The sequence below is a fragment of the Motacilla alba genome, chromosome 1A, assembly GCF_015832195.1.
Source record: "Motacilla alba alba isolate MOTALB_02 chromosome 1A, Motacilla_alba_V1.0_pri, whole genome shotgun sequence".
In the NCBI taxonomy this organism is placed as follows: domain Eukaryota; kingdom Metazoa; phylum Chordata; class Aves; order Passeriformes; family Motacillidae; genus Motacilla; species Motacilla alba.
Window position 1 is genome coordinate 24,056,815 of NC_052031.1, and position 27,663 is coordinate 24,084,477.

General features: G+C 44.8%; 2 protein-coding genes across 4 annotated transcripts in view; one reads left to right on the plus strand and one right to left on the minus strand.

Moving 5' to 3' along the window:
- Positions 1–4,002: 4,002 nt before the first annotated feature.
- Positions 4,003–26,659, plus strand: WNT2 (Wnt family member 2). Of its 2 annotated transcripts, none has more exons than XM_038155204.1 (5): positions 4,003–4,830; positions 6,210–6,433; positions 9,389–9,666; positions 12,548–12,812; positions 19,846–26,659. In XM_038155204.1, the coding sequence occupies exons 1-5, from the start codon at positions 4,751–4,753 to the stop codon at positions 20,073–20,075; spliced, it is 1,077 nt and encodes a 358-aa protein (XP_038011132.1). In that variant the 5' UTR covers positions 4,003–4,750; the 3' UTR covers positions 20,076–26,659. The 2 variants fall into 2 exon arrangements, with proteins under 2 accessions (XP_038011132.1, XP_038011133.1); XM_038155205.1 differs by lacking the exon at positions 4,003–4,830 and adding an exon at positions 5,284–6,085.
- Positions 26,660–26,753: 94 nt separating this feature from the next.
- ST7 (suppression of tumorigenicity 7) overlaps positions 26,754–27,663 on the minus strand; it is a 136,507-nt gene continuing 135,597 nt past the window's right edge. For both annotated transcript variants that reach the window (XM_038155201.1, XM_038155202.1), the window contains exon 15: positions 26,754–27,073. In XM_038155201.1, coding sequence (XP_038011129.1) covers positions 26,978–27,073 — 96 coding nt within the window. In that variant the 3' untranslated portion in view covers positions 26,754–26,977. The remainder of the gene's footprint in view (positions 27,074–27,663) is intronic.

The following is a 27,663-nucleotide window of genomic DNA, read 5'->3' on the forward strand; positions in this document are numbered from 1 at the left end:
TGAGGAGGACATTTTAAGAGCCAAATGAACAAGGAATATTTTAACCTACCAAATAATTAAAAAAAAAAAAAGAAATTGCATTTACCTTCTTGGATTCCAAACTCGGGCTTAGATGATGCATTTTAATATCCTCTATTCACTTTCGTGTTGTTGCAGTGCCTCTTTCAAATTCTCTGACAAGGTGTCACACTATGATAGTGATAGGGCAGGAAGCAAAGAAAAAGATTCCTTCAAGGTCTGGCCCTTGAGCTACACTTTCAGAATTCTTACCCCCACCAGCACCTCCTGAGGGAGCCTTCATATGAAAACGTCCCTGCTGAGGGGTCTCCTTCTGCTAGCCATCAAATTGCTGTCATTATCCCAGAACAGCAAGAATACAATGATTTGCACATCTATGAGGGGATTGGAGGAGAATGCTAAAGAGCTTTGCATGTATTAAGCAGGTGAACTGTGCAGCCTGCTGCTCTTGTTCTCTTCCTACAGTAGTGCAAATTGGGATGCTGAGGGTTGAGTGAATTGGACCTCGGGCCAAATCCTGTGGGATACCTGGTTGCTTAAAGATGCAGTGAGGTTCCTACTCGCAACTGTCATTGGATACCTAACTTGTTTTCATAGGGATGACTATCCGTACCATGGCCTTTTCTGAATCTGTAGGCTGTTGTGTAAAATTTGGGCCTTGGGTGATCCTGTGGAGATCTGAAAGAACTGTAAGATTTTTTTTTTTTTTAATTTTCCTGTCTAAGGCTGTGGCTTGTGTGTCCTGTGTTTCTCTTCTGTGCTTTGTGCAGTACCTGGCCTTTTGTAAGGCATCACCCTTAATTATTCCTGCTAGCCAATTACAAGTAATAAAGAGCATTTTGGGGTATATGTATTCTTAAATTGAGAAAGAGTGAGGGTATTTCTATTACATTCTTCACTTCCCTCAGCCTGTGTTTGGTTTATCTTCTTTTATTTCATCCAAGTGCCTTGTTGAGGACAAGACTTCAAATGTACAATTTATTCTTCTATCTTTTGTTGCCTTTGAACCCTTACAGGTGTTTCCCAAAGCTGTCACTTCCTCATGAGCAGGTGCTTGTTTGCATTCGCCTTCTGTTTCACCAGTTCTGCAAAAGCTACAGGTTGTCTTTCTCAAATAAAACTCCTGTGTTACTACAAATGTACTAATACACACTGTACAGTACTACAAATGTTGCTTTGGATCTTTATTTACAGAAACTACAGTTTTGATACCTGTTAGTAGGTAGCAAGGTTACAAAGCCTCGAAGGCCTAACAGGTATCCCAACTGCAGATTTCTGTTTTTAAATACATGTTGTCATTTCTTTGTTCTGGAGGGGGGGGGGGGGGGGGGGGGGGGGGGGGGCAGTGTGTATTTGAAAATTTTAATTCTCCTATTCCAGAAATAGGAATTTTCAGGTAATGGGGCTGTATTGAGATCTGAGTGAGATATGACAATGGAGTATTACTGACATGAAATGAATTATGTGATCTCAGCAGGTTTAATAGCTGATAAATTACTTGTAGTTTTTATCCTGATCCAGATGGTGTAGTTTCATATAATACACAGCCATAGTCCCTGAAAGTGGGACTTAGAGAGATACCTCTGGGGAAGGATTTTCAGTTCTTTTAAGATGTGCTACTGGCTGTAGTATATACGGGAAGATGTGTTCTACCTAAGAGTTTGGTGGGGGTTTTCTTAAAAAAAAATTCAGATGAGCCTACCGTGCCTTCATCTTTCCTGAAAATAGTCTTTTTTGAATGTAGAGATACAGGTTTAACTACATTATTTTCATTACTGTATTGAAAAACCTGAGCTTGATTTCAAAAGGTATGCAGAAAATGGGGCTTTCTGTGCTCTGGCTACTCCACTGTCACCTGTTTTGCATATGGCACGATTTCTTAACTCTGAGAAACTGTGCACATAATACTTGTTGAAGACACCTAGAGATTTCTGGATTCAGTCTTTCCTTGCAGTAAGGGAGGCCAGCAGCCTCTCCAGGCTGCATCAGGAACTAGCACTCCCTCTCAAGAGAGACAGACCTCCATGAACTTCATCAACGTGAGTCCTTTCCACAGGCTGCAGTTCTTCGTGAACTCCTCCACTGTGGGTTTCCCCCTCTCCCCACCATGGGGTGCAGTCCTTCAGGAACAGACTGCTCCACTGTGGGTCCCTGTAGGGCACAAGTCCTTGTACAACCCTGCTCTAGCATGGGCTTCCCACAGGATCACACCCTCCTTCAACCCAGCATGGGGTTCTCTGTGAACTGCAGGTGGATCTCTGCTTCACCAGGGACCTCTTTTGGCTGCAGGAGGACAGCCTGACTCACTGTGGTCTGCTGGGGAATCTGCCCTGGCAGCTGGAGCACCTTCTCCCCTTTGTTTCTTCACTGGCCTGGGTGTCTCCACAGCTGTTCCTCATGTTGTCCAACACACTCTTTGGCACAACTGCTGTTGCAGAGGGGTTTTTTTGCATCATCAAATAGTGATCCCATAGGTGCAACTACCATCACAGATAAGCTTGACCTTAGCCAGGGGTGGGTTCATCTTGGGGCTGGCTGACATTGGCTCTGTCAGACATGTGGGAAGCTTCTGGCACCTTTGCACAGAAACCACCCCTGTGGCCCCCTGCTACCTAAATGTGGCCATGCAAAACCAGTGTGGTCCCCCAGGTTCCTTTCCAAACTTGCCTGTTTTGTCATTCTCTATAATGAGAGTGTGGTTGTTAGTAGAAATAATGGATCCAAGGTGAACTTCTGTAGGGCCGGCACAAAGTGGAGGGGTTGGAGAGAGAATCTGAATAGCAATAAAGCTGGAATGCAGATAGGCTAAATGACTAATGGAGGGGGAAAGGATATTGTTGATAAGCCACTAATGCAGTAGCCACAGGTAAAGGAGCTCCTGTTAATACAGAAGGGTGTGAGAAATTCTAAGTCAGGTTTTTACTGCAAGCCTGAGGAAGGTGGTAGCAGGGAGGATTGTAGCCTCTCTTTGTATGGGTCTAAAGTACTGCTGGAATTTGCTGTCCTCACTGGTGTTTCTCTGCCCCGTTAATTGATCCAAAGTGTATTGTAAATGTAAGAAATAAGTTGGCCAGCAGCTAAAAATTTGAGTGTTTTTACACTGATTATGTTTTATCAAATAGATGCTGAATGCTCATCTGTTGCTTTTAAGACCTGCTGGAGTTAGTAAGAGGAGGTGTTGTTGCCTCTGGGCAAGTATAGCTGTAGAAGCATTCATGTGTTCCAAACTTCAATTATTCCTACTCGGAAGTCTTTGCAGTCAAAAGATTTTGACATTGCAGTTGTGAGTGGTAGTTTGGTGTTGATTTCTGAGAATTGTTTGGGGTACTTCTTTCAGGTTAAGTTAGTAATGGGTGAACGTTAGCCCCTCAAAACTTCACATAATTCTACATTTTGCATTTTCTTTCTGAAAGGTGCCTACATCTAGTTCAATGTCTGGAATCTTGAGAAGTTGTACCGAGAAACACGAGAATAGCTGTAATACACAGCCTGAAGAACCGCTCTTAAAGGGTGCTTCCTTGTTTGCTCTTCCAGGATTTTCACCTGGAGTTCACAAATGCAGGCTTCTTTTAGTAACAAGAGCTGTGTAGTCCCTAATTCACTTAGCAACCTTGGGCATTTATTTGTCTTTTTTTCAACCAACGAATGCTGTCTCGGAAGTGGGGCATCTCCAGATTGATAATGGGGGTTCATTGTTTGAAATATGTGCTACCCTGTATTTACTGTGCAGAGATGATACGAAGTGAAAAAGTTGCTAAATCCCTTCTTGACTTTGCTTCCAGCCCCGGCCGCATCTCCCCTCTCTTCGGGCGGGGCCCGCCAGTCGCCTCTCGGGCCGGGGAGCGGTGCGGCGGCGGGGGATTGCCCCATCCCGGGATTCAAGCGCGGTGGGGCGCGTAGCCCGTCCCGCTGCCGGAGCCCAAGGGCCGGGAGTCCCCGCGGTGCGGGATTGCGCAGGGACGCCCGGGGCGGAGGCGCCGGTGCCCGCGGAGAAGCCGGCCCGGCTTTGCGGGGCCCGTGGCGAGGGGAGGCGGCCCGGCGGTGTCCGCCCTGTACCTGACTGCTCTGCTTCTCTGCTAGCACCGGGTCGCGGTTCCGTTCCGTGCTCGGTGTTCGCGGGTGCGCGTACCGAGCCGTGAATTGCCGTCGTGCCAAACCCCGAGAAGTGCCGAGTGCTGCCGGTCGCTCCGCAGCAGGTCGCGTAGCATCTGCTGGCGCGCTTGAACTCCCTGTCTGCTTGTAGGGTTGTTGGAAAGCAACTGGCTCCTCGGGATTCCTTGCCTAATCAGAGGTGTTACCTCCTCCTCCTCTTCCCCCAGTGTCTCTTGACATCATTTCATCCATCAGAGTTTCAGAGGAAAAAAAACACCAACCAAAGCAGAACCCACCCAGTCTGAGAGCAGCCCACACCAGCCCCTCAGTTCTGCCGTGACTGCAGGGAAGAGCTGGATCGGGGCAAAGATGAAGGATGGGAGCGGGGCTGAGCTCCATGTCCTGAGGGATTTGGTGCAGGGCGAACCGAGAGGAATCCAGAGCGGTGCACCAGCTGGCATCCCCCGTATCCCGGGAGGGGATCAGTAAGCCCCGCGATCGCGCGTAGGGATGCGAAGGTGCTTGACCCACGGGAAAGAAGTAGCCCTCAAGCTGCGTTTGCCCCTGCTCGTCCTTGTTGCTCCATGGGATATCTTCTGTCCCCCGCAACTGACCTGATGTGGACCGAAGCGTTTCTAACATGAACTTTCTCCCTGGCATCTGGTGGTCTCTTCCCTTGGTCTTGGTCTGGGCGACCCCACCAGTCACCTCCTCATGGTGGTAAGCTCTGCAATTCCAGAAATTTTTATTTGCTCTTGGGGAAGGTGGGGTCGGATTAATTGTGATTTGGGGAAGCCTCTCCCTCTTAGTCTCGCAGAAGCGGAGCTCGCTGCTCCCAGCTGCTCCGGTCCAGAAAGTCCGGCCTTAAAGCGAGAGGATTTAGACGGTCCCGGCACCTCCTTCCACACCCCGTCCCGGCTCTCCGACCTCCTCTTCCGCATAAGCACAGCGCAACTGCGGGGGCTACCCGGGGCTTTCGGCAGCGGTGCGGGGGGACCCGGCCAGGCGGGGGCAGCGGGCACCGCCCGGGGCCGCGGAGAGAGCGGGAGGAGGGTAGGGAGGCGGGAGGGGAGCCCGCCCGAGGGCGCGGAGGGAGCGGGAGGCGGGAGGGGAGCCCGCCCGAGGGCGCGGGCTGGGGTTGCCGCCCGCCGCTGCTGGCAGCCGCCCCTCCGCGCCCCGGCGGCTCTGGGAATTGGCTACAGCGGCGCTAGTTTTTTATTAATAATTTATTTTTTCCTTCTTCCTCGCCCTTCCCCGCCCCTCCCTCCTTCGCAGTCCTCGCTGAAATGCAAACTGCCAGAGCGGAGAGCGCAGGGCCCGGCTTCAAGTGATACTTGATGTCGGCGTGGGGCGTCTCAGGCAGCTCGCTGCAAAACGCGTTAGAACGGAAACATAAATCTGCCCCTCAAACTGGGGACCCCAACCAAGCCCAGGCTGGAAAGTCTTGGTGTAGGAGAGGAGTTAAACCCCTTCTTGTAATCCTGGGGAACACATTAACCTTGACTTCTGGCTGACGCGCCATCAAAGCCCGATTTATCAGACTGGGCATGTTTCAATAAAATTACTATCTGTGTCCTTAGTCGTATAAACGTTATTTATTGTGATGGCTTTTTGTCATGGTGTCTTCTAAATGCGACTTAACTATGTATTTTTTGGAAGTTACGGCATTAACGATTTCATGATCGTATAAAATAACTAAAATTCAAGAAAAGGACATTTTCTTCTGTTTGATCCCTTCAAAAGACACCTATAGAAGTTTGGATTTTATGAAAGGTACCTTTCGAAACGTTTCAGGACTAATAGAGACCATCTGGATACAGATGATGTAATTTAATTTTTTCAAGGTTTTTTTTTTTTTTAAGTATGCACGGAGCTGCAATAGTGGGGCTTGGGGTTCTCCTGAATGCTTCACGTTATTAAAAAAAAACACAGGGTCGATGACTAATTGTAAAGGATTTCCACCAAAAAGGCAGAGGTAGGTGCAGCTCGGGACCCGCCAGAGGAAGGCTCCGGGGCGCTGCGGACCCTGCTTCCCTGGGAGTCGGTGCACGGGGGTCGGCGCGGGCCCCCGGCGCTGCCCTGCCCCTTCTCTCCCGCAGGTACATGGGCGCCGTGAGCTCGTCGCGGGTGATGTGCGACAACGTGCCGGGCCTGGTGAGCCGGCAGCGGCAGCTGTGCCGGCGGCACCCCGAGGCGATGCTCTCCATCGGCCGCGGCGTGGCCGCCTGGACGGCCGAGTGCCAGCACCAGTTCCGCCGGCACCGCTGGGACTGCAACGCCCTGGAGCGGGGGCAGCGCCTGCTCGGCCGCGTCCTGCTGCGCAGTGAGTCCCGCGCTGAGGGAGGGGCTGGGAGGGGCGTGCAGCCCCGGCCCCGGGGTTAAAGGGGCTTTGGAGAGTCGGCGTGAGGGCACAAGCGTTCCTCAAAAGGGTAACAGGGGCTGTATGGGGCTGGCACCTCCTGGGCAGTGTGCGGGAACGATGAGGAGCAGTGGACATCCTCGTGTATCCTTCATCCTTAGCAAGGGTGAAGCTTGGTTTTACGTTTCAGGAGGAAGGGAAGAGGACGTGCAAAGTTATTTTAGGGTCTCACGGACAGCAGAACAACACATATGATAACGTGAAGGTCTGTATTGCTTAAAAACCTGCATCAAATCAGGGAGACAATGTAGGGTTTTGGCATATTAGGAGCTAGCTCTGCAGCTCCCAGCTTCTCTCTTTTTTTTTTTTTTTTTTTTTTTTGTGTATAATGGATATCAAACCCATATATTAAGGCCCACAGGGAAACTGAGGCATCAGAATGTGGCAGCAGGACAGAAGACTTTCCATCACACCCAGTCTCAGGATACCAAGCCTCGGGATGGGGCCTGCTGAGAGGGGCAGCTCAAGTGCAAACAGGAGCCCAGTGCATTGGGGTGGCAGGAGACAATTCCTCCTGCAGGCCCATTCCCGCTGGAGCATTTCACCGGGAAAGCGCAGCCGCAGGGTGCAGTGCTGTCTGCGGGGTGAGCGCTCTGCGCCCATGCCGGGCCAGCGCTGCCCTCCAGGCTCTGTGGCATTTCAGGTCCGGGAGAGAGAGAGGCAGGGTACACACATCTGGCAGAGGTGAGCTAGGCTTGTGCAGACCCCAAGCTACTGAGGGAGCAACGTTATACTTCCCACCCTGAGGGAGGATAGTTAAGCAGGGAGGTGTTGTCATCTGAAGGTTGGAGGAAGGCATCTAGTGAGTCTTCAGATCTCAGATGTGGCCCTTTTGACACTAAGAAATGGCTGGGATTTGTTCTGTGTCAGAATGACCTTATCCAGGGGATAAATCTGCTGAGATTCTTAGTGACTGCAGCTCTTTTCACCGAGTGCCACACCCTGTGCACGTAGCCTTCCTTGGTGCACAGCCAGTGCGGCTGAGGCTGCCCCTGCCCTGGCACTTGTGTCCCTGGAATGTGCCTGGCATCATCCTAAGCTGTGAGCAGCGTGGCACCTGCAAGGAGGGGAGTAGGAAAGTACCCTGGGACCATTGCCCCACTGGTGGGGACAGAGAGGAGGATGGCAGGCACCGGGCACGCTGACCCAGGCAGGGGGATTTTCATTCCATGCTCGGTTCTGCTGCTGGTGAGCCATTGGTTCCTGTAACCAGCTTCATGTTCCCTTAGCAATTATTTGTGAGTAACCAGTAACGTCACCCAAAAGCTGAAGCTTTCGGTGAGGTTTGTCTGATATTCAGGAAAACATGTCTGGCAGAACATAGCCTAATAATGATGAGGCTGTTTAATAAAAAAGTAAAAGTGCAGTTTTTCCAAAAGTGAAGTTTTCACAGTTGGCTCTTGTGAGAGAATGACAGCATCAGGCTTCTGAGCTCTGCACTGGGCCTGATCAGGCTGTGATTGCCATGGAAATGTAGCTTGATAGTGCTCTAATAAAATTGATTAGTTCAATAAACTCAAATAAACCTTTTCTCTTCCAACAATATCAAGTGTTTCTTTTTGATTAACACTTTGCAAATTTTCCATATTTCCGAATACGTTTTCTCAGAAATAAGTCTTCAAAAGAGCATGATTTCTAGCAAGCCATGGCAACTTCTGCATGATTTTGATGGCAGTGTAGAGGGAAGGTGTGGTTTGCCCAGTTGCCATTTGCAAAAGACTTGCACAGCATGTGGAAATTGAGAGCCCATTCGTAAGTTAAGCATATTGGTGCTACTGCAATTGAAATACTAAATATTAAGTTCTGTGGCGTAATTCTGCCTCTACAAAAAAGTGACTGTTGACATTTGTCTTTGGGGTACCTCTTTTACTGTGCTAACATTACTTAAGGCTTATAAGCCCTGCAAAGAGGACTTTCTCACTGCAAGTTGTCTTAGATATTGTACAAAAAAATCTACTTTTTATTCTTCCTATGCTAAAAACTTAAAAGTAGGAAAATATTCCATTACCATGAATAGATTTGTGGCAGTGTAATGTAGCTCTGTATTGTAAACTGCTGCATCTTAAAATAAAAGCAATTATTACATTGAAATATGTACCCAATTGCCCATGAGTAGATATAGTCTAGAAATTCAGATAATCTTTGGTATAATAAATTATCTTGGTTAGGAGATGGGAAAGCTGCCAGAGCAGCTGGCATGAAGAAGTCACAGCTGCCAGACCAAATCCTGCCTCAAGCATGACACAAGCGATGCCATTGATTTAATGGAACTTATTTGTGTGAATTACAGTTATGGGCTTGATTCTAGGCAGAAAACATAATATTAGCTTATTTTTCAGAAAATAACACCCAAGTTTTCTCCCTAGCATGTTTTAAGCAAGAAAGTCTATTCCAAGAGCTTCAGGAGGGGAAAAGCTAGTTTCAAGAGTTACTTGCAGTATTTTGCAATGTGTGTGTTGTTTTAGTGTCCCTATTTAATAATTTCTTAAACTTATCTCTCACATAGCACTTCATATATTCTTCTAAATTCGTGAAACATGATAGGAATACCAGCTGTCCTATTCGCATATCTGTACAAAACAACTGATCCATGAAAGTATATGAATCAATATCAGAAGCAAGTGTTTAATGTTTTCCAACTCTAACACTATATTGATGAGCTTTTACCAGGGAGGGGTCCAAGCTTAAGCCATGACTAATTCTGGCTCCAGGGAATGTGCATTCGTGTGATTTCAGCCTAGTTTATCTTTTGCTCTGCAAAAAAGTTCAGCCTAAAAAGTCCAGCCATATAGGACACATAGGACAGCCACTCAAAGTAGCCACCCCAATGATATCTAAAGTGATTTTTTTTTGTTTCAGGTAGCCGAGAATCTGCTTTTGTACATGCCATCTCCTCTGCTGGAGTTGTTTTTGCCATCACCAGGGCGTGTAGCCAAGGGGAGCTGAAATCCTGCTCCTGTGATCCCAAGAAGAAAGGCTCTGCCAAGGACAGCAAGGGCAATTTTGACTGGGGCGGCTGCAGTGATAACATTGACTATGGCATTAAATTTGCCAGAGCCTTTGTGGATGCCAAAGAACGGAAAGGAAAAGATGCCAGGGCACTGATGAACCTTCACAACAACAGAGCTGGAAGGAAGGTGGGTGTCCATGCAATAGATGCCTAGAGATGTTCTTGGACAACTCTGTTGTGTCTGGGGCAGTTAATGCTTGGCCCTTGCTGTCTGGTCTCGGCAGTTATGAAGGAGTACAGGAAGAGCAGGAGCCTGAGCTGCTGTTTCTCTCTTCCTTGGAGGTTCAGTGTGACAGAGATCTACAAACAGACTGAATTCAACTGCCTAACAGCATTGCTGTTGGCGTCAGGAACTTCAGTCACTCCTTGTGTGGGAAGTTAAGCAGGAGTCTAAGCTGCAGGATCAGTTTGGATGGAGGTTTTGTTTTGGGCCTAGTTCTTATATAAGCAGGAGTTTTATTTTTTTTCATTAATACAGAGCACAAATTCCTAAGAGAGGATGAAGATCACACTGAAGAACAGGCTTGACAAAGAGCAAATCCAAAATAACTCTTGAGAAAAAAACCCTATTCTGTCCATTTCTGTATGTATATGGTAAACTTAATCACGAAGTGAGCAGAGCTAAAAGGTAACTAGTTCAATTAGTTCACTTTTAAAGAAAAAAAATCCAAAATACATGTCCCTCCAAAAGGCAATGGCCTTGGAACATGACCTGCAACCCCTTTCCTTAACATTGTATGAAAATACCATTCCTGAATTTCAACTAAAAAAGTCTTTACTGTCACATCATAGGTGAGTAGGAGGAGTAGTTGACAGGTGTATTGCCCACCTCTGATACAAGGGCTGAAGAATATCTGCACTAACATTTTGTGGTGGTAGCTATAAAAACTAAGAATGGTGCATGAAACTGGAATACGCTGTTTCATTTTTTAAAGCATGTTAAAAATTTGCTGCTCTCATCACATCTGAAATACAGAAAGAACCATTTTATTGTGCTAGACCAAGCACATCTGGAATTATTTGTAGGGACTTTTTGTATCTTATCTTTATGTATACTTAATACATAAAATCTTCCTTAATGTTTTCCTTAATTTATATTTAATAGGAATTAAGTTGTTTGTATTCTGATATTTTTTTGTACTGCAAGTAGATGATTTTCCTGAAAAATTTTTGTTCTTCAGCATCTTTACTCCACCTGCTTATTGCCAGCAGGTGTAATTAATATGTCATGCAGGCAGATGAGGCTATGCAGATCAGTGATAGGCACATGCAGTACTGTGGTCATGTTTCTGCCACTGTCCAAAAGAGGCTGAAGTCTACAACACAAAGAGGTTTTTTTTAGGGTCGAATAAGTTCCATGATGGGAAGTACTCTCTGTAGTATTTGAGCATCTTATTATTTTTAAGTTTAAAAAAAAAAACACCTCTGCCAAATACTAAGGTAGTACTGGTAAGGTAGTTTTTTTAGAAAAAGATAAAGAAATTTTACTAAATATATTCAATTAAAAAGAATTAGTATGTTCTCATGTTCTCTAGAACCTGCTTTATGGACAGAGACACTGTTTTGTATGCGCAGTGCAGTAGTGTAGGTTTGGCTTTGCAGGGATCTCACCACCTCAGCTGCCCACAAGCCTGGCATTTTGACCTGGGTAAGACCATCTGTGCCCTTGGTTTTTTATTTCCCCCAAAAGAGGTGTTGATATATCTTTTTTAAAACTAGACTATTCCAACTGTGCGAATTAAAAATAAATAGAACAAATATTTTTAATATTCCCATATGAATCATAGAACATAATATGCTGCGTATCAGTATAGGAACATTACTGATAAAAAAAGAAACCCGCATTCCTATGTGCTTCTTCCACTATTCCAGAAAGTTGTTTTAAACATACAAGTAGTTAAATTGATTTCTGCTCAGATAATTAAAACCAAGCATCTGCTTAAATCCCAGATTTGTGATATGGCAATGAAATGGGGCTGTGGGAATGCCAGTGACTTCTTTGAAGCAGTCATATCATTTACAAGTTGGAAAGAAAATTGAAAGTCCTTTGGTTTTATAATACATTCTCACTTTATTACTAAGTGCTTGACTGAAAAAGGCTGCCCCGCTGTGCATCAGTCTCACTTCTAATCATGGAGCTTTCCTCTCTCTTACCTTCCTCCCATGATGACATTCCTCTTGTACAAACTCTAAAAAGTTCATATTTCATGAACCCTTAAGGCATAATATTTATAGATCAAATATCCGTATCTACATAATTAGGAATGAATTATTTACTATCTATGAACTCATCTGTTGTTCTCCAACATCATACAGATAGCTTAAATGTCTGAGATGAAGCTGAAATGGCTTTAATACTATCCAGATGTTAAAGTAATGATAAGGGTGATCTCTCCAATGCAAACTAATGAAGATCTTATCCTAAAATGTTGGTTAAAATCTGTATAAGCATTTTAAGTATACTGTATTTTAAAATTCTGCATAGATCTGATGCCTAGCACAGGTACAATGCTTTACACAGTTTTTTTAAAAGAATTTAAATATGAATTTCTGGCAATATTTGAAATGCTGTTCAGGGAAAAGGGCAACTTCTTAGAGATAAGCTGGAGAGAGTCAGGGTGGTCAGCATGGTGATCCTGCAGCTGGAACATGGGGAAAGGGGGTACCTTCACCTCCCAAGGGACTGAAGGATTCTGGCCATTTCTGATTATTTTCTCCTGTCCAGTCTGTGTCCTAGCACTACAGACCCCAGATCCTTGGGATGACTGGCAGGAGCAGGAAGGTAAGCCCACCAGGCAGAGGACTGTGTGTACGGTGAGTCGAGCAACCAGAGCCGAGCAACCACATGGGGATGACTTTATGCTACCAGTGGGTGTCACTACAGACCGTAATTTGGAGACCCACCGCAGGCCTGGCACTACAGGATGGATGGAAAAGGGCTGAGAAGCAATTCATTACACTTTGTTTTACCTGTGTATATTTATATTTACCTGTGCATTTCTGAACAGGCCGTGAAGCGGTTTTTGAAACAGGAGTGCAAATGTCACGGTGTGAGTGGATCCTGCACTCTAAGGACCTGCTGGCTGGCCATGGCAGACTTCAGGAAAACAGGAGATTATCTGTGGAAGAAATACAATGGAGCAATTCAGGTGGTCATGAATCAAGATGGCACGGGTTTCACTGTGGCTAATAAGAAATTTAAGAAGCCAACTAAGAATGACCTGGTATACTTTGAGAGCTCTCCAGACTACTGTATCAGGGACAGGGATGTAGGTAAGCCTCTATCAGTATATGTGAATGCTTTTATTTAAGACATTTGTACTTCAAAGGTCAAAAATTATAATTTTATCCAATGTGTATATATATATATATATATGTATACATATACATATACATACATATATATACATATATATGTATATATAAATAAATCCATGCAAGTAACCAGAAGGAAACAGGAAAGAAGATGTTTTGGAAGGACCCAGTACAAGAACAATAGTTCCTTGATGTCTCTAGGTGTACAGCAGCCAGTTGTTCTAATATAATTCAGCAGTTTCTGCCAGATGCTATGGAGCCCTGGAGATGCTGTAAGGCAAAGCTGCCTTTAGCACAAGTTTGAGTTGTGCTCTGGAGGCAGGTCCATACTGGGCACAGCCACGCTCACTCTTGTGCCACACAGCTCGCTCCAGAGCTGCCCCAAGTCCTGTAGATGCCACCTCCTGTTGCACTGCTTCCTTTCCACGTTGTTATCCTACCACTGCAGTGCCCTCCTTTATCTGCACGTTCCCACAGCTCCCTGTGACTGTGGAGCCCAGTTGCAGACACGCCTGTCCCCATCTAATGTGGGAGGTACAGCCTGTGACAATCCAGCCCTGCTTGCAGCAGTCAGGGCAGCTGTGGGTAACGGGGCTGAGGCAGCTAGAGGACATGCAGGTGGATGAAAGAGTAGAGGGGGGTGGGACACAGCACGCTTGGCGGAGTGACACAGCTGTTTATTCCTCTGTACAAGGCAGCGTTGGCTCTGTCCATGACAACCATCACATCTTCTCAAGAGTTGTGCCGGCCCCCATGGGAGGAGATAAAGTATTGGTGCTGCTGTTAACACTGGATTTTCCTGCTTCAGAGATTTGATAGAGACACTGTGTCTCCAGCAAGAGACACAGTTAGCAGTGTTACAGAATTCAGGGCGCTGCCAAGCACCCGGAAACCTGCTAACAGCTCTTGACCCGTGTATTTCCTGATGCGGCAATTAAAAACTAGCAACTAGGAAACCAGAAATTTGGAAAAGACAGGCAGAGTGAGTAATGTATGAGAGAAGTTGTGGAACTAATTAATAGGTTGTATAATGGGCCAGATTGCACCCCATATGACAAATCCATAAGTATCTGGATAGCAATGCAGCTCAACTCTTTTTGGCACTGCTGCATGTTTACAATCCAAGTTTGCTTGGAATAAACATTGCAAAACAGCTGTACTTAAATAAGAACAATATGTGAATTCCTGGTCATGTACCATTGACTTCAGTGAATGCAGAATTTCATCCAGTACAATTACAGTGTACAGTGTTTCTGGTTAGTTGAGTCGTCAACATAATTTTAAATGTTATTTATTATTTTGGCAGGTGATGTTTATTACCTGCATGAGCACATACCATTCCTGGAATAGTGGCTGATACTGTAAAGTCCAATCCAAGTGAATAAATGGACATATTGTGGCATCATGCAGAGATAACTTTGCAGACTAGGGTTTTTTCGAAACATTTATCTCTTGATGTTGCCTCATTCATTGTAAAAAACATGATTTCCCCTGGAAGAAGAACTTTTACACTACCCAATTCTGTGCCAAAAGCCATTTAATAATCTCTTTGTACTAAGCCTAATCTCATCTGTCAGTCTTGTGATTGTGGAGGAGAGTGGGCATTTTTCACCACAGTGTATTACATGTGTTTGCCAGACACTGATGAGCCTGCCCAGAGATGGCAAAGTCTGATATCTTTTTATTTGGCTCAGCTCAATATAATGCTGCAGCTGAGGTGGTGTTTCTTTGCTGCTCAGAATTCAGAGAATGTGGTTGTTTGGAAGAGCATATTTTTAGAAAAATGCAGTAAACCTTTGTTGGGATGTGGGATGCCCTGCTGCTTGCATGGAGCAAAGAAAGAACCACACAAACAAAACCTGATCTGACTTTGAGGGAGAGGATTTTGGCAGCTGCACCACGTTTTTTTAATTTTTTGGTTTGCCCTGTTGGGCATTGCAGAATGCCAGTCTTGTTAAATGACTGCAAATGAAATGAGATTATGGAAGTCAGAGTTTGGAAATAGGTGGGGAGCGTCTCAGTGTCAGCTGAATCTAATGCCACAGTGTTTTAGTTTGTCATTGAATACAGTTCTGCCTGTCATTCTCCAGGGAATTCAAGTGATTTAGGGCTTCAGGGAAAAAAAATTATCTGGAGGTCGGTTAGTGTTGGAGCTGAATGAAGGATTCACAGAGAAAACCTTATGAAGCATCATGACTTGACCAGGAGACAGCTTCACAAACTAAAAATGTCCAAGCTTGTGTGCTCTGTGGCTTGATTGTGCTAACACATAGGAGCCAGTGAGTTAAAAGTGCTCAAGGATTCTGCCATCAGCAGCCTACCCAGGAAAAAAGCAGATAGCTTCTCTTCCCCACTGGAGCTTCCACCCTGGGTCTGGCATTCTGTCTGAGGGGGCAGCTGGACATACATACATGGAACACCCCAAAATGTAATTTGTTGTTTTTTTGGGTTTGTTTGTTTTTTGTTTTTTTTGGGTTTTTTTCTCTAGAAAGGAGAAGAGGAGTAATTGATTTCAAGAGGGGTATAATATGGGAAATCACTAATGGTAACTCAATGGCAAGATAATCTAACCTGACCACCTCTTTCCTTGCCTTAAGATTTCACAAAGGACCAAATGAAGATTTTTCAGAATTCATTTAACCCTGCACACCTAACTCTGCTGAAATAATTTTTGCTCAAAATTTCGTACTCAAAATTTGATAGAAATGGAGAAAGAACATCCCAGAGAGCTTTTAAAAGTCATCCTAGGTAAACTGTTGGTTTTATCAACACATGGCCATCTCTTCAGTGCTGGCCTGGGAAATCCCAGCCCCTGCAGACAGATCTGCCTCCAGTGTGTACTGCCTGTTCTCTCCAGCCCTTCTCTACTGGGTGTTTTCTGTAAGATCCAGTAGATCCAGAGCTACTTTTCTGTGAACATTTCCTTCAGTTGTTTTTTCCCCAAGAATACTTATGAGGAAACTATCATTCGGGATTTCACTGGTTTTGCACATTTTTTTTTGCTTTTGTTTGTGTGTGTATGAGTGTGTGTGTGTGTGTGTAAGTCTAATAATGGATGTTATTGCTTGACACCAGATTTTAATCAATAGAAGTAGAAGGAAAAAGCTCTCATCATATACTAATAAATACATTTTAGGGCTTTAGGAATGGAAAGAAAATATTTTTCAACATAACACATGTTGACTTCCAAAAATAACTGTGTAAACTGAGAAGAAAGGAATTGATGTACAGGCTGTGAAGTTGGCAGTATGAAAAGCTGTGGATGTTTTGGCAGGTGAAATGAGTGTAGGCATGGCAGTTCCAACATTTGAAATAAAAACAAAGAAGTTGTACAAAAACTTTTTACAAGTTAGAACCTTCTCCTGCCTCATAAGTGATGGGGAGGGGCATTGCAAGTAGCAGGCAGAAAACTCTGCCTTATTTTGTGCAGTGTCTTCTGCTGCCTTCATCACTTGGGCCTGCCAAGGAGCTCAGTAACTTGTCTGGCTCCTCACTGCTGGTTATTGTTCATTTTCCTTCTCACTAGAGAAGCTGCAGAAATTCTGAAGATGTGGTTTGAACTTTAAAAAAGGTTGGTTCTGCTCAAAAACTAAGCCTCTGTATGAGCTTGTTTTCACTTTTGTCACAATCTGTGGATAAGTAAGTTGTAGTCGTGTAGTAAATGTTGATGTTTTGTGGTCAGCATCAGATGATACCAGTTTCTGACTGTCTGTTAGTGGCTGAAATAATTTTGTTTTTGAAGCTGGTGGCAAAACTCCTGTTGAAATCAGTGGGTGCATCCTGCTTAGGTTGTCCTTTAGTGCTGTGTGATTTCCCCTTCCATCTGGAAATAAGAACCTTGGACTTGGAAACTAACTTGTATCTCAGCTGAGGAACGTGGTCAAACCTTTCTGGGCAGCTCCTGATGGATGTGGGGGAACATGGGGTCTTCCTTCACCCGCAGCAGTCAAATGACACGGCCCCACTCTGTTCCTGGCTGGGAGCTGTGCTGAGGTGGAGGGCAGCTTTGCTTTTCCTCCCCTGGTGTGAATTCCTGACACAGAATGTTAATCACATGGGTCACAAGCTAGGTCTTGTTTTTTTTGGTCTGAACAGAGGGAGCAGGACAAGTGCCTTTAAAAGTTCTTCACAGAATCAATTAGGTTTGGAAAGACCTCTGAGATCATCAAATCCAACCTTTGAGTGAACACCACCGTGTCAACTAGATCATGCACTAAGTGCCACACCAAGTCTTTCCTTAAACATCTCCAGGGCCAGTGATTCCACCCCCTCTCTGGAAAATCCATTCCAATGTCTAATAACCCTTTCTGTGAATTTGGTTGTATTTTGCACAGTCTGGGATGTGGTGGATATTGCTGTGGGCTGACACAAACAGCAGAACTTCTATTCAGGTATCCCAGCTGTTTGCTCAGCATCATGGATGGAGGAGAGTGTGATGGCTGGGAAGCAGGATCTGTCTTTTCTTCTGTCACAGGCTTCCTGTGGGACCACAGGTGCATCATGTAGTCCTGCATCCCCCTGACTCCTCAGATTGCCTAGACTGGGGGTGCTGGGGGCCACTGGAAGTCTCTCTTCCCCCATCATGGAATGATTCCTGAAAAAAAGATCTGGGAAAGGCCTCCTGGCATCACTGCTGTGCCCATTATGCCAGTTCCCCCGGTGCAGCTGGCTCTGCAGGGAGAACTGCACGGCTGAGGGCTTGCTGGAAGTGTGTGTGCCCATGTGGGTCACTGCTGGGGGCACCTCTCCTCTTTTCCTGCAGGGGATCCAGGTGCCAGCACTGGCTATAGGGACAGTAGGCCAGGAGCAGGAGTTGCTGCTGGTTTCCTGGTGCAAGGTGTGCCTGATGGACCGCATCACTGGTTGTTACAGCCAACTGAGATGCTCCCCCAAATATCAGAGGTTCTCTTTGAAGCGCTGTTCAGCCATCTCCCCAAGGAGGTTGTGCAGAGCATTGGTCCAAAGGCAGCAGCATGAACATGCTCAGACCCCAAGGATGTTTGGGATTTATCAGGCTGCAGGTGCAGGAGCCTGTTTCTGGCTCCATTCAGTGGGTTTTCTCTGGCCTCTGCCAGTTCCCTCTGGGGTGGCTCAGCACACCTCTGCAGACTGGTGCAGCAGCACCTTTGCAGCCCAGGAGCCCTGGGGCAGGGCCGGGGCTCAGCAGCTGCCAGGCAGCTCCGGGATGGGCCGGGGGCCACCAACGCCTTCTGCTCTGCCTGCAGCAGGCATGAACCAGCTGTTCCACAGTGAAGCTCTCCAGGTGGATACCTCTGCCCAATGAATATTTAAATATTGAAGTAAGTACAGGAGTCTAGGCCATGGGAGGGAAGCTGAGATGTGTTCTAGGGGCTGAAGCATTTCTCCAGGACAGCAGTTGAAGGCTGTCCTAAATTTGATACAAAAAGAGGAAAATTTGCACCCCTATGGCTGAGAGGCTGGATCGTGTGTTGGTCCCATGAAAAAACATAGTTTGAGAAGGTGACTTTGGTCCAGTTCCTGAGACCCCTCATTGCATTAATGGTTTGGGGTCAGCCTCCATATAATATGAAGTCTTCCTGATGCTGGGGGGGCAGCAAGGGATGGAGCGACAGTGAAGACTTGTATGTTATAAACTGCTTTGAGACAGCAGCATCACTGCATGCAACCATAAATTCACCATAGGGGGGAAAAAAACAAAAATTGGAATTTATTCAACCTAAATTATTAATAATTACAGTTTAACTGCAATTTACACTTTATTAATTAAGATTAGTTTGCTATCCTACCTTATGCAAATTTTAATTAGTGTTTGCATGTATTAATTTTCCTTAAGAACATAAATTGTTCATGTTCAGTGTGCACCTGCAGATATGCTTTGTAAAATAATTCCAGTTAATTTACTGACCACAGCAATTACTTAGGGAATATCACTTTGCCCAAGAAGAGAATGGAGGTGTGATCAGGTCTGTGGAAAATGTCAGAAGAATGTTAATTTTTGGATATACCTGCATTTGATTCATAATAGCAATACATAGGAAATTAGGTGAGGCAAATAATTTTTATGAAGTTTTCAGTTTGGTGGTAATAGCTGTCAGCAGCTGTGGTATTGATCCTAAAATGTACCCTAAAATCAGTTTGTGTTAGATGAACAGTGGCTTCTATGCGGTACAGTCACTGTTCAGACTAAGACATGCCTTACAGAACCATTTTGTGCCATGGGGATATAGGCAAAGGCATTTCAGCCACTCCTCCTGAGTGTCTGAAGAACATGACAAGGTGTGGTATGGTTCCTCTCCCTCTTTCTGTCCACAGCAGGCTATAATTTAGTTTCTTCTAGTCTTATCATGAAAGGGGAGAAGAACCCTTGATGTTACCCCACGGAGATGAGAGGCACACAGAGCAGCAACTCTTCAGCTGCCACCTGAACTGGTGGAGTGGGGCCTGTGGGTGGACACAGCAGCGATGCCAAATGCCCAGGGTGCTTCTGTACTCACTTCTGTGAGGCTTTAGTCACTGGCAGCACAGTTACTTTACCCACTGAGTCCATCACAGACACCAAATTCTGTGGTCTTCTCTCCTAGCCCTCTCCTGCACACCCGGAGCTCCTCAGCAAAGCCCATGAGATCCTGAGCACCATGAAGATGCTCCACCTGGGCATCCCATTTCAGACAGTCCTGGGGGACTGTCTTGGGAAGGGTGTCTGCTACCTGGAGGGGAAGAAAGTTCCAGGGAAAGATGAAGGAAAACGTGATGATATTAACGGAATCAGGCAACCCCTTAAAGTATTTAATCCATTTTCTTCCTTCTCATCTCCAGGCCTGATTCCTAGGGGAAATATGGGAGCAATTTTACCTTTATAGGCATTTTTCCTGGCTTGATATTGAATCCTGGGTGATGTGATGTCAAAGGATCAAATACATCCCAAATTATGTCTCCCATACCTATTTTCATATGCTCGCTGTCTTTCCTTAAAATCCGCCTCCTGACTTTTGCTGCGCTCCCTTTGCAGGGTCCCTTGGGACAGCCGGCCGGGTGTGCAACCAAAGCTCCCGTGGCATGGACAGCTGCGAGGTGATGTGCTGCGGCAGAGGCTACGACACCTCCCGCGTCAGCAGGATGACAAAGTGCGAGTGCAAGTTCCACTGGTGCTGCGCTGTGCGCTGCCAGGACTGCCTGGAAGTGGTGGACATTCACACCTGCAAGGCGCCAAAGAGCGCTGGCTGGATTGCCCGGACATGACGCACGGGCTGCTGGGCTGAGGACCACAGCCTTTGCCCTTCCTGGTCCATGCAGGGATAGCATCAGAGATCTTTTTTACTTCTATGCCTGGTTTGCCTTCGTTGTTCATTGCAGAGATGCTGCTGAAAAATTGATGTCAACCCTGCAGCATTTACTTTGCATTTCTGCGTGACAGCGCTGCTGCAGAGCTGTCTCTGGAAGGATGCAGCTCTGGAAGGATGTACTTATGCCAAGACTCTTCCAGCCATCGTGCAACTGTCCCCCAGAACCCTTGTGGCAATTCATTCCTGCCATCAGGAACACAAGAAGATAAAAAATATGGCACTTTTACAAGATCACCACCACCAACTGCATGGGCTGGGCTTGCTCAAGCATCTTCTGAAGGATCTTGGGCAGGTCACAGTTGGGCCCTGGATACTGAATGGCTCAGGAGTTTGAGCACTGGGTGGTGATTTCCCCATGAAAGACAATTTGCAGCCAGATTGGTGAAAAACTTTACTGGAAGGGTGTTTGTTCATCCCTGGTGGACTGGAGCTTCCAGTAAGGTGGCCACCTGAGGCCACCCTGGCCTCCATTAGCACACTGTGACTTCCTGTGGGGTAGGAATTGGCCCCTGGCCTAAACCAAAGGAAATTGCAGGAGATATATTCAGCCGCTTTGAACTATTAGAGTCAAAGCAAATGTCTTTGTTATATCTTTGTGAAAACTTGCCTTAAAAGCTTCTAAAAATAATATTAACTGCTGAGGATTTTTTTTCTTCTGACCTGAAGGATTGAAGAGAATGGTTTTTCACCCTAGTGAAAGCTGGGTACAGGACACTCAACTACCTAAGGATAAGGTTTCCTCTTTTTCACATACACAATAGTGGAAAAATGTTTGCAAACAGTGATGGAGAAGGAAATGCCTTGCCTCAGTAATGACTTGGATTCCAAAGAAGTTATCAGCTTCTATGTTCCTTTAAAGTTAATAAATCTATTAAATGTGCTCAAAATTATACTTTCCACTCAGATGAAGACATCCAAATTAGATTTTTTTTTCTGCATAATTTCTGCCAGACTGCATATCTATGATTTGGAGTGTATCAGCTTGTAATGGAGGCAGTTACAGGTTGTGCCAGGTCCATATGCTGGCCTGGGATCAGCACAAAACAACAAGTTACTGTAAAAATGTGCAGGCATCTGTGACCCAGAAATTGCAGCCTTGGTGGAGAGGAACTGGGTCAGAGAGGGACCAGCTGCCTCTCCTCAGGGCAGAGATCAGCAACATGAACCAAGAGAAAAATGAGTTCTGTGCCAATAAGTATATAAGGCTCTGAAAAAGCACCCATGAAGAGTAGAGACAGGCAAGGTAATGAAAAAATAACATTGGAAAAGGAATGAGCGATAGAACACACTGTAGATGAAAATACAATTTCCATGTGAAAATGAAATAGACTGAAGAACCCTAGCAGGTACAAACAGTGCGGGAAAAAGTAATATCCAAGTAGGTAAGCAAGGCGATAAAAGGAATACTCTGGGTATGTTTGGCTTTTGGAACTTTCAAGAAAGACTATTTAAAAAGAAGGGGGTTTGGCATTAAGTGGTCTTGAGGGAGCAGTCATTTACATCTGCAAGGCTTTCGAAAAAGTTTGTATCATTAAAATGGGTAATTCATCTCCAGAAGGCACAGCTGGTATTAAAAGATTAGGAGGCTCCAGAAAGTTCTTTATTTGGACAATAAGATAAGGTTTCAGTTACTGTACATGGAAATGAGCATGGCTAGAGGTAACAATGATCACACTTCTGTCTATAAACCAACTGCTGGTGGGAACAGCCATGCCCACGTGTCCGTGCCCGTGCAGTGTATGTATGAGATGTACAGATGTACCCATGGGCAGCTCAGGGGTTATACTGCTGACCTCTTCATTGCTGCCAATTCTGCCTCTGGGCTGGATAAGGAAAATTTCATACATAATTGCATTTAAAGGTGAGCTCCAAGGAGAATTTTTATTGGGATTTCACTGTGAAATTAAATCCACATGTAGTTTGTAGGCTCAGCAATATCATACTTTAAGCCTTAAAGAATTTAAAAGCAGTAAAATAATTTTTAACCTTTTAGAGCTGTTTTTTTTTTTAAAGATTCAAGGAGTCTGAGTAGTCTAAAGGATTACCTATTTAATAAAGTTGAAAATATTTCAATGTTGTGGAAAAAAGAAAAAAGGCTCATTCTTGCAAGATAACTTGTTCTAGGTAATTGAATGAAGGGTAATGAAATCAGATCTCTTCTTAAATCTGTTATTTGTTTAATATTCCAGAAAATCAACTCACCTGAATTTTGCAGTCCCAGATAAAGTGTTTTGGAGTCACTGTATTAAAAGTGACTTAAATAAAACTTTTATTCTCCAACCTGGTCCTCCTCCGCTACTGCACATCTTCCTGTTCCAAACTTTCCTCTGAGTCAGAGGCCTGTAGTTCCTGAAGGCTGGTCTTACCTGGACCAGGAAGATGAGGGCATTGAGTCCCTTGGCCTTTCCAGTGTCCTTTGTCACCCTGTCCAGCAGGAAGCCCACCCAGCTGTGCACAGCAGGCTCATGTTGCCATTTTGGGCATGCGCTGTATCTATAAGCTGTGATGCAACGCCTGCACCAAACCCACTGCACCAGAGGGAACCCAGAATATTTCACAGAATAACAAATGGGTAAATGCTGAGCTGGCCACTTGAGAACAGTTTTTTTCTGTATTTATAAGGTTTTCTTGGTTGTTTTTTTTTTTTTTTAAGAGCTCAAGGTAGACTTCTCACAGTTGTAGGCATTTCTGCTGCCTCTTCCACAAAGAAATGCACTCCCAGAAACTTTTGCTATTTCTTAGTGGCAAAAGACACTCAGAGATGTAAATATTGCTAGGAAAGGTGCCTCCATGATCTTCAGCAAATAAAAAAAACATTATAAGAGAGGGGAAAAAAGAGAAAACAAAAAAAAATAAACAAAATTAGGCATGGCAAATGAAATAATACTGTAGTTTTGTTCTATGGAATAAATTTACTCATGTACTTAGTCATGAAGAGGAAACAGCTGTCTCTAGGTAGACTTTTTAATGTCAGAATAATGTTAGCGGAGGCTAAAGGTTGTAGAATTATTTTTTTAAATACGCAGTCCAATTTTCTTGAGGGAGTTCCCTTTAATTTGCTGCATGAACTCAGAATTTAGCAGCGCCCTGAAACACTGTTAGCCTGCCAAGCTTTTTTTGGGATTGCTTCCTCCCCACTATTTTCAACAAACTTTACCCTAAAAAGTGTGCTGTGCTGTTATGGGTGAAATCTCATTTCAAAAGTTTAATTTTCTTTTACCACATGGAAAACGAGGAATGACTTCAGAATGGTGGTGTACATTAGGACATGTGGGCACTGAAGCTTGAGAGATTGCTGCTTTTTCTTTTCCTGGGAAAATGTCTAAAACCAATTTGTGCATCTCATGCTGGCCTCCCATCCCTGTGTGCACTTCTTTGCAGAGGTGAATTAGAAATAAAATGCTGCATTTCTGGTACCGCGCTGCACAGCTGCTGAAGGCGCCCAGCCTGCATGCCCCAAGCACAGCTGCTGGTCCCTGCCTGCAGGCCCCAGCTTCCTGTGGGGCTTGGTGTACGGGGGCAAGAGGGAAAGGAATGTTCAGGGATTACTGAAGAGCTGGATCTGGGGAGGGTGCTTTTGCTAAGGAAAACCAGCTCTGACTCCAGTGTGGCAGCACAAAGTGTACCAAGGCTCTCTCTTCTCCATGGCGTGTGCCTCACACTCTTTAGGAGGGCTGCATGCAGGGGGTGGCTGCCTCCAAGGGCGGAAGTGGTTTTGTCCCATGTCACAGCCTGCAGGCTTTATCTGCCCCTTCAAATGATAGAAATGAACTTATATTATTATCAGAAAGACAGAGACAGCTCATGGGCTGCAACGACAAATGTGATTTTGGGTTGTAACTTTTGTGTAACGGGTCATTTGCCTGGGGAAATGGATGCAACTTCATAAAGTTAAGATCTCTTGTGAGAAAGAAGCAAATGCATATGACTCAATACATTGACAGCTCTCTCTGTTGTGGGAGCTGGGCTGGAGCCCTGCTGGAAGCTGGGTGGAGCCAGAGGCTACCTTTTACAATCTGCTCTAACTAGAGCCACTGAGGTTTTCAGGGCCACCACAGGGTGACAGCCACACTGGCTGTGAAGGGGCATGTGTGGTGTGTGCAAGAGGTGCACCTTCCTCTGGATGTTCACCTTCTGCAGGTTTCTTCAACGTGGCAAAACTCCTGATAATTTTCCTCCTTTCTGCTGGGGTAAGGACTTCCATGCTCTGAAAAAACTGTACGTTCAGCATACACACCAAATCACAAAAAAGAGAAAGCAGCAGCTAGAGAAAGCAGCAGCCCTCCCCTTGGTGCAGCACTCACCTCCCTGAGCGCAGTTCCTGCCGGGAGCAGCTGGTCATCTACCCAGTGGGAGGGGGCCAGCCTGACTTGACACTCCTGGGGGTTCCTCTCTTTTTTTGTTCTATGCAGGTTATAGTGTAAAGAGATAATGTGCATACAAATTCTATTCAGTAAGTTGTCTTTAAAGAAAAAAAAAAAACAAACCAGGAACTGCTAACATTTGGAGTGAAAAAGCTTCCTCCACCCCTAAATCTGAAGATGAGTTATTATCTGAACCAGATTTCCACAAGGCTCATCTCTGCACTAAGCCAGAGGCTTTCCATCATTATAATCATGGGCTGTGTTTGCTTTTTGTTCTGAGCTTCACAGGAAACATGTCAGAGGCAGCAAAGCCTAAGGCAATAAACTGCCCAATGAGAAAGAAAATTCTTTTTTCTGATTTGCCTAGTCTTCCAGATGCCTAGAATTATAATTAAAGAGAGATTTTTCCAGATACAAAAATCCATGGCCCATTACTACTTATCAGGGAGATGGATACTAGAAATAGTAGAAATAAAATTGCATAATGTCTGAATTCCTAAATATTCCCCACAGTCCTAGGAAAGGATGTGATTCTTCTAGGAGTCAAGCATTCCTTTTTATCAGAGTAATACAGATAGTAATTCCCGCACAGATCATAAAATCTTCGAATAGAAGGCCAAACTACTACCTCAGCTGCTGACAAACATGGAGATTGGTGTATAGCCGGTATACACTGATGGGCAAATGCAAGCACGTTTGCATCTAGGACTGTGAATCACAGCAATTTATTCGTTTGAAATGTAGGGTACAGGTGGCTGGGAATAAGTCATACAAAGCAGCACAGGACAAGAGCTGACTGTGCCTGATCCTTCTGATTTTCAGCAGCCTTAAATGATTCTGACAGTGCTGTTTTGAGGCAAACAAATCAGTATGGCTATCCCTAGTTTTTCAGCTGGAAATACACAGCAGCTCCTGCCGTGAGGGTGTTTGCTGTGGCTGCTCTAGCAATTCAGATGAAAATAGGAGAACTCCCAATATTGGTCCAATCATACTTGCACATGCTCATCCACCAGCAATCCATTACCTCTAATCTTATGCCACATCCTACATTAACTGCAACCCAGACTAATGTCAACATTACAGTGAATTGTTTAGCAGGAGTAATAGCCAGAGATGATAAACCTGTACGGAAACCCCCAACAGCCACACCAGGTCTAACATTTGTCTGTGGGGCTCTCTGGTCCTCAAGACCTTGGGGCTTGCCCAGGTCTCACTCTTACAGCTGATTTCTCCTGGCTGAGGCTGGCTTTTTTAATCTTGCAGCACAGCAGTGTTTGTATGGTACTTCTCACTTGAACAAACACCTGTCTACACTAGACTGTGTCTGCGATCAAGTGAAAGAATGTAATGCATCTTCTATTGTTAAGAAACACTTGCCTTTTATACCAGTACTAGTACTGGGAGTTTTGTCCCTGCTCACTCATTTCCTGATTGATAAACAAACTTATCTGCTGGTGATCACAGTCCCTTAAACTGCTCTGCATTTTGAGAGCATCAAGAGATTTTGAAACAAGTGAAGTTGAAATGGTAAAATGGCATTTTTGATCCACCGCATCAAGGTTATGCTTCCTTATCTGGAAGGTGAGCTGGAAAAGAAATCCTTGAGGCACCTGTAAGGATGCGCTTCAAATTCTTGACAGAAAGGACTGCTTCCTTCAACTTCCTGAACAAAATCTTCATTTTAGACTGGCCTCAGAAGTTCCCATCAACGGTGGCTAAGTCATAAACGAATATTTAGTCTAAACAGTCACAACAGAAGGATAAGATTTCCTGAGGTGAGCACTAACATTGAAACATCAGCCTCTCTATTAATTGTGCATGAACTAACACCCATTTTCTAATGAGCCTTTAGAAGGTACCTGAAACACCAGGGGTGTGACGAAAATCTGTCAAATATGTGGGTTTATTGAAAATTCAAATGAGGATACAGTGGCCTCTGTGCAGAGAAGGGACTCAGAAGCCCAGTGTGCCATCCAAACTGCCTGGAGAGCCTAAAGCTGCTTTAAGCAGGAGCTTTAACTGTCTAGAAGCCTCACCCAGACTGCAGAAGTGATGCCTCACCCTAACTGAACTCCTCAAGAAAAGGCAGTGACAATGTTGTTTAATTGTAACATTATCAGCATATTTCATTACCTGAATGTGTAGATACCACAGGTTTAAAAAACAAAACCTAGGATCTGTGTTCTGAAAAAGTCAAAAGACAGCAATGCTACAATACACAAAAGTTTATTTTTTTTTTCTTTTCTGAAGGCAAAATATAATAGAACCTAACATCAATGTATTTTGTACAACAAAACAGTTTTTATATGAGAACAGACAATCCATGAAGAGTTTTTAAGTCTTACAACTGCTTCCCTTTTTTATCATGCTTTCTTGTGGTCAACAAAAAGTTGGCACAGAAGATGTCATAGCAGTCAGTCATGGGCATGCTCCCTCAGATCCTTGTCAGCTGGTGCCACAGGCTGGAGGGCAGGATACTTTCTACTTTTTCCATCACAAAATTTAAAGGGGCGAAGAGGGTGCTGAGAAACTGCAAAGAAATCAGATACACATTCAGATCAAAATCCAGGAGATAATACACCTCAAAAGAAAGCCGTTCAATAAGATATTTTTGCTGTGTTCCTCTGTAAAATCCTCCAGCGTGATAAAAATTGCATAATTCACATATAAAGACTTCCAAATTCTTGAACCTTGCACATGCAGAAATTTATGGATTTTGGCAGTAAAGAAAGCAAGAGCCCCATCTTTACAAAGATCAAAGTGGTGGACTACAAAAGTTTCCACACATCTCACATCCTAGATTGAAGCTCATACTGAAGCCACTTAAAGCTTAACCCAAAACCTAGTGAAGAGAAAGAGAGGCTTTTTCATAACAGGGGTATGCCAGACCACCTCACAGAGACAAACATCCTGTCTTGAGATGCGGGTTTAAAATGGCTCAGGGTTATCTACAGATCTGCTCTATACAGGGAGGCAGCACTAACTGGAATTTATCCTAACATACTCTGCATCACTGACTAAAATTTATCTTTACATCTTCTTTCTAGTACAGAACACAACATTCAGAGTCTTCAACATATTAATGTTCAGACAGGCGTATGAAAAAAATGAAGATGGAGG

Coding starts and splice junctions, on each gene's coding strand:
- WNT2 (XM_038155204.1), top strand. CDS start 4,751: ATGAACTTTCTCCCTGGCATCTGGTGGTCTCTTCCCTTGGTCTTGGTC. Junction 4,831..6,209: donor CCAGTCACCTCCTCATGGTG/GTAAGCTCTGCA, acceptor TCTCTCCCGCAG/GTACATGGGCGCCGTGAGCT. Junction 12,813..19,845: donor TATCAGGGACAGGGATGTAG/GTAAGCCTCTAT, acceptor CTCCCTTTGCAG/GGTCCCTTGGGACAGCCGGC.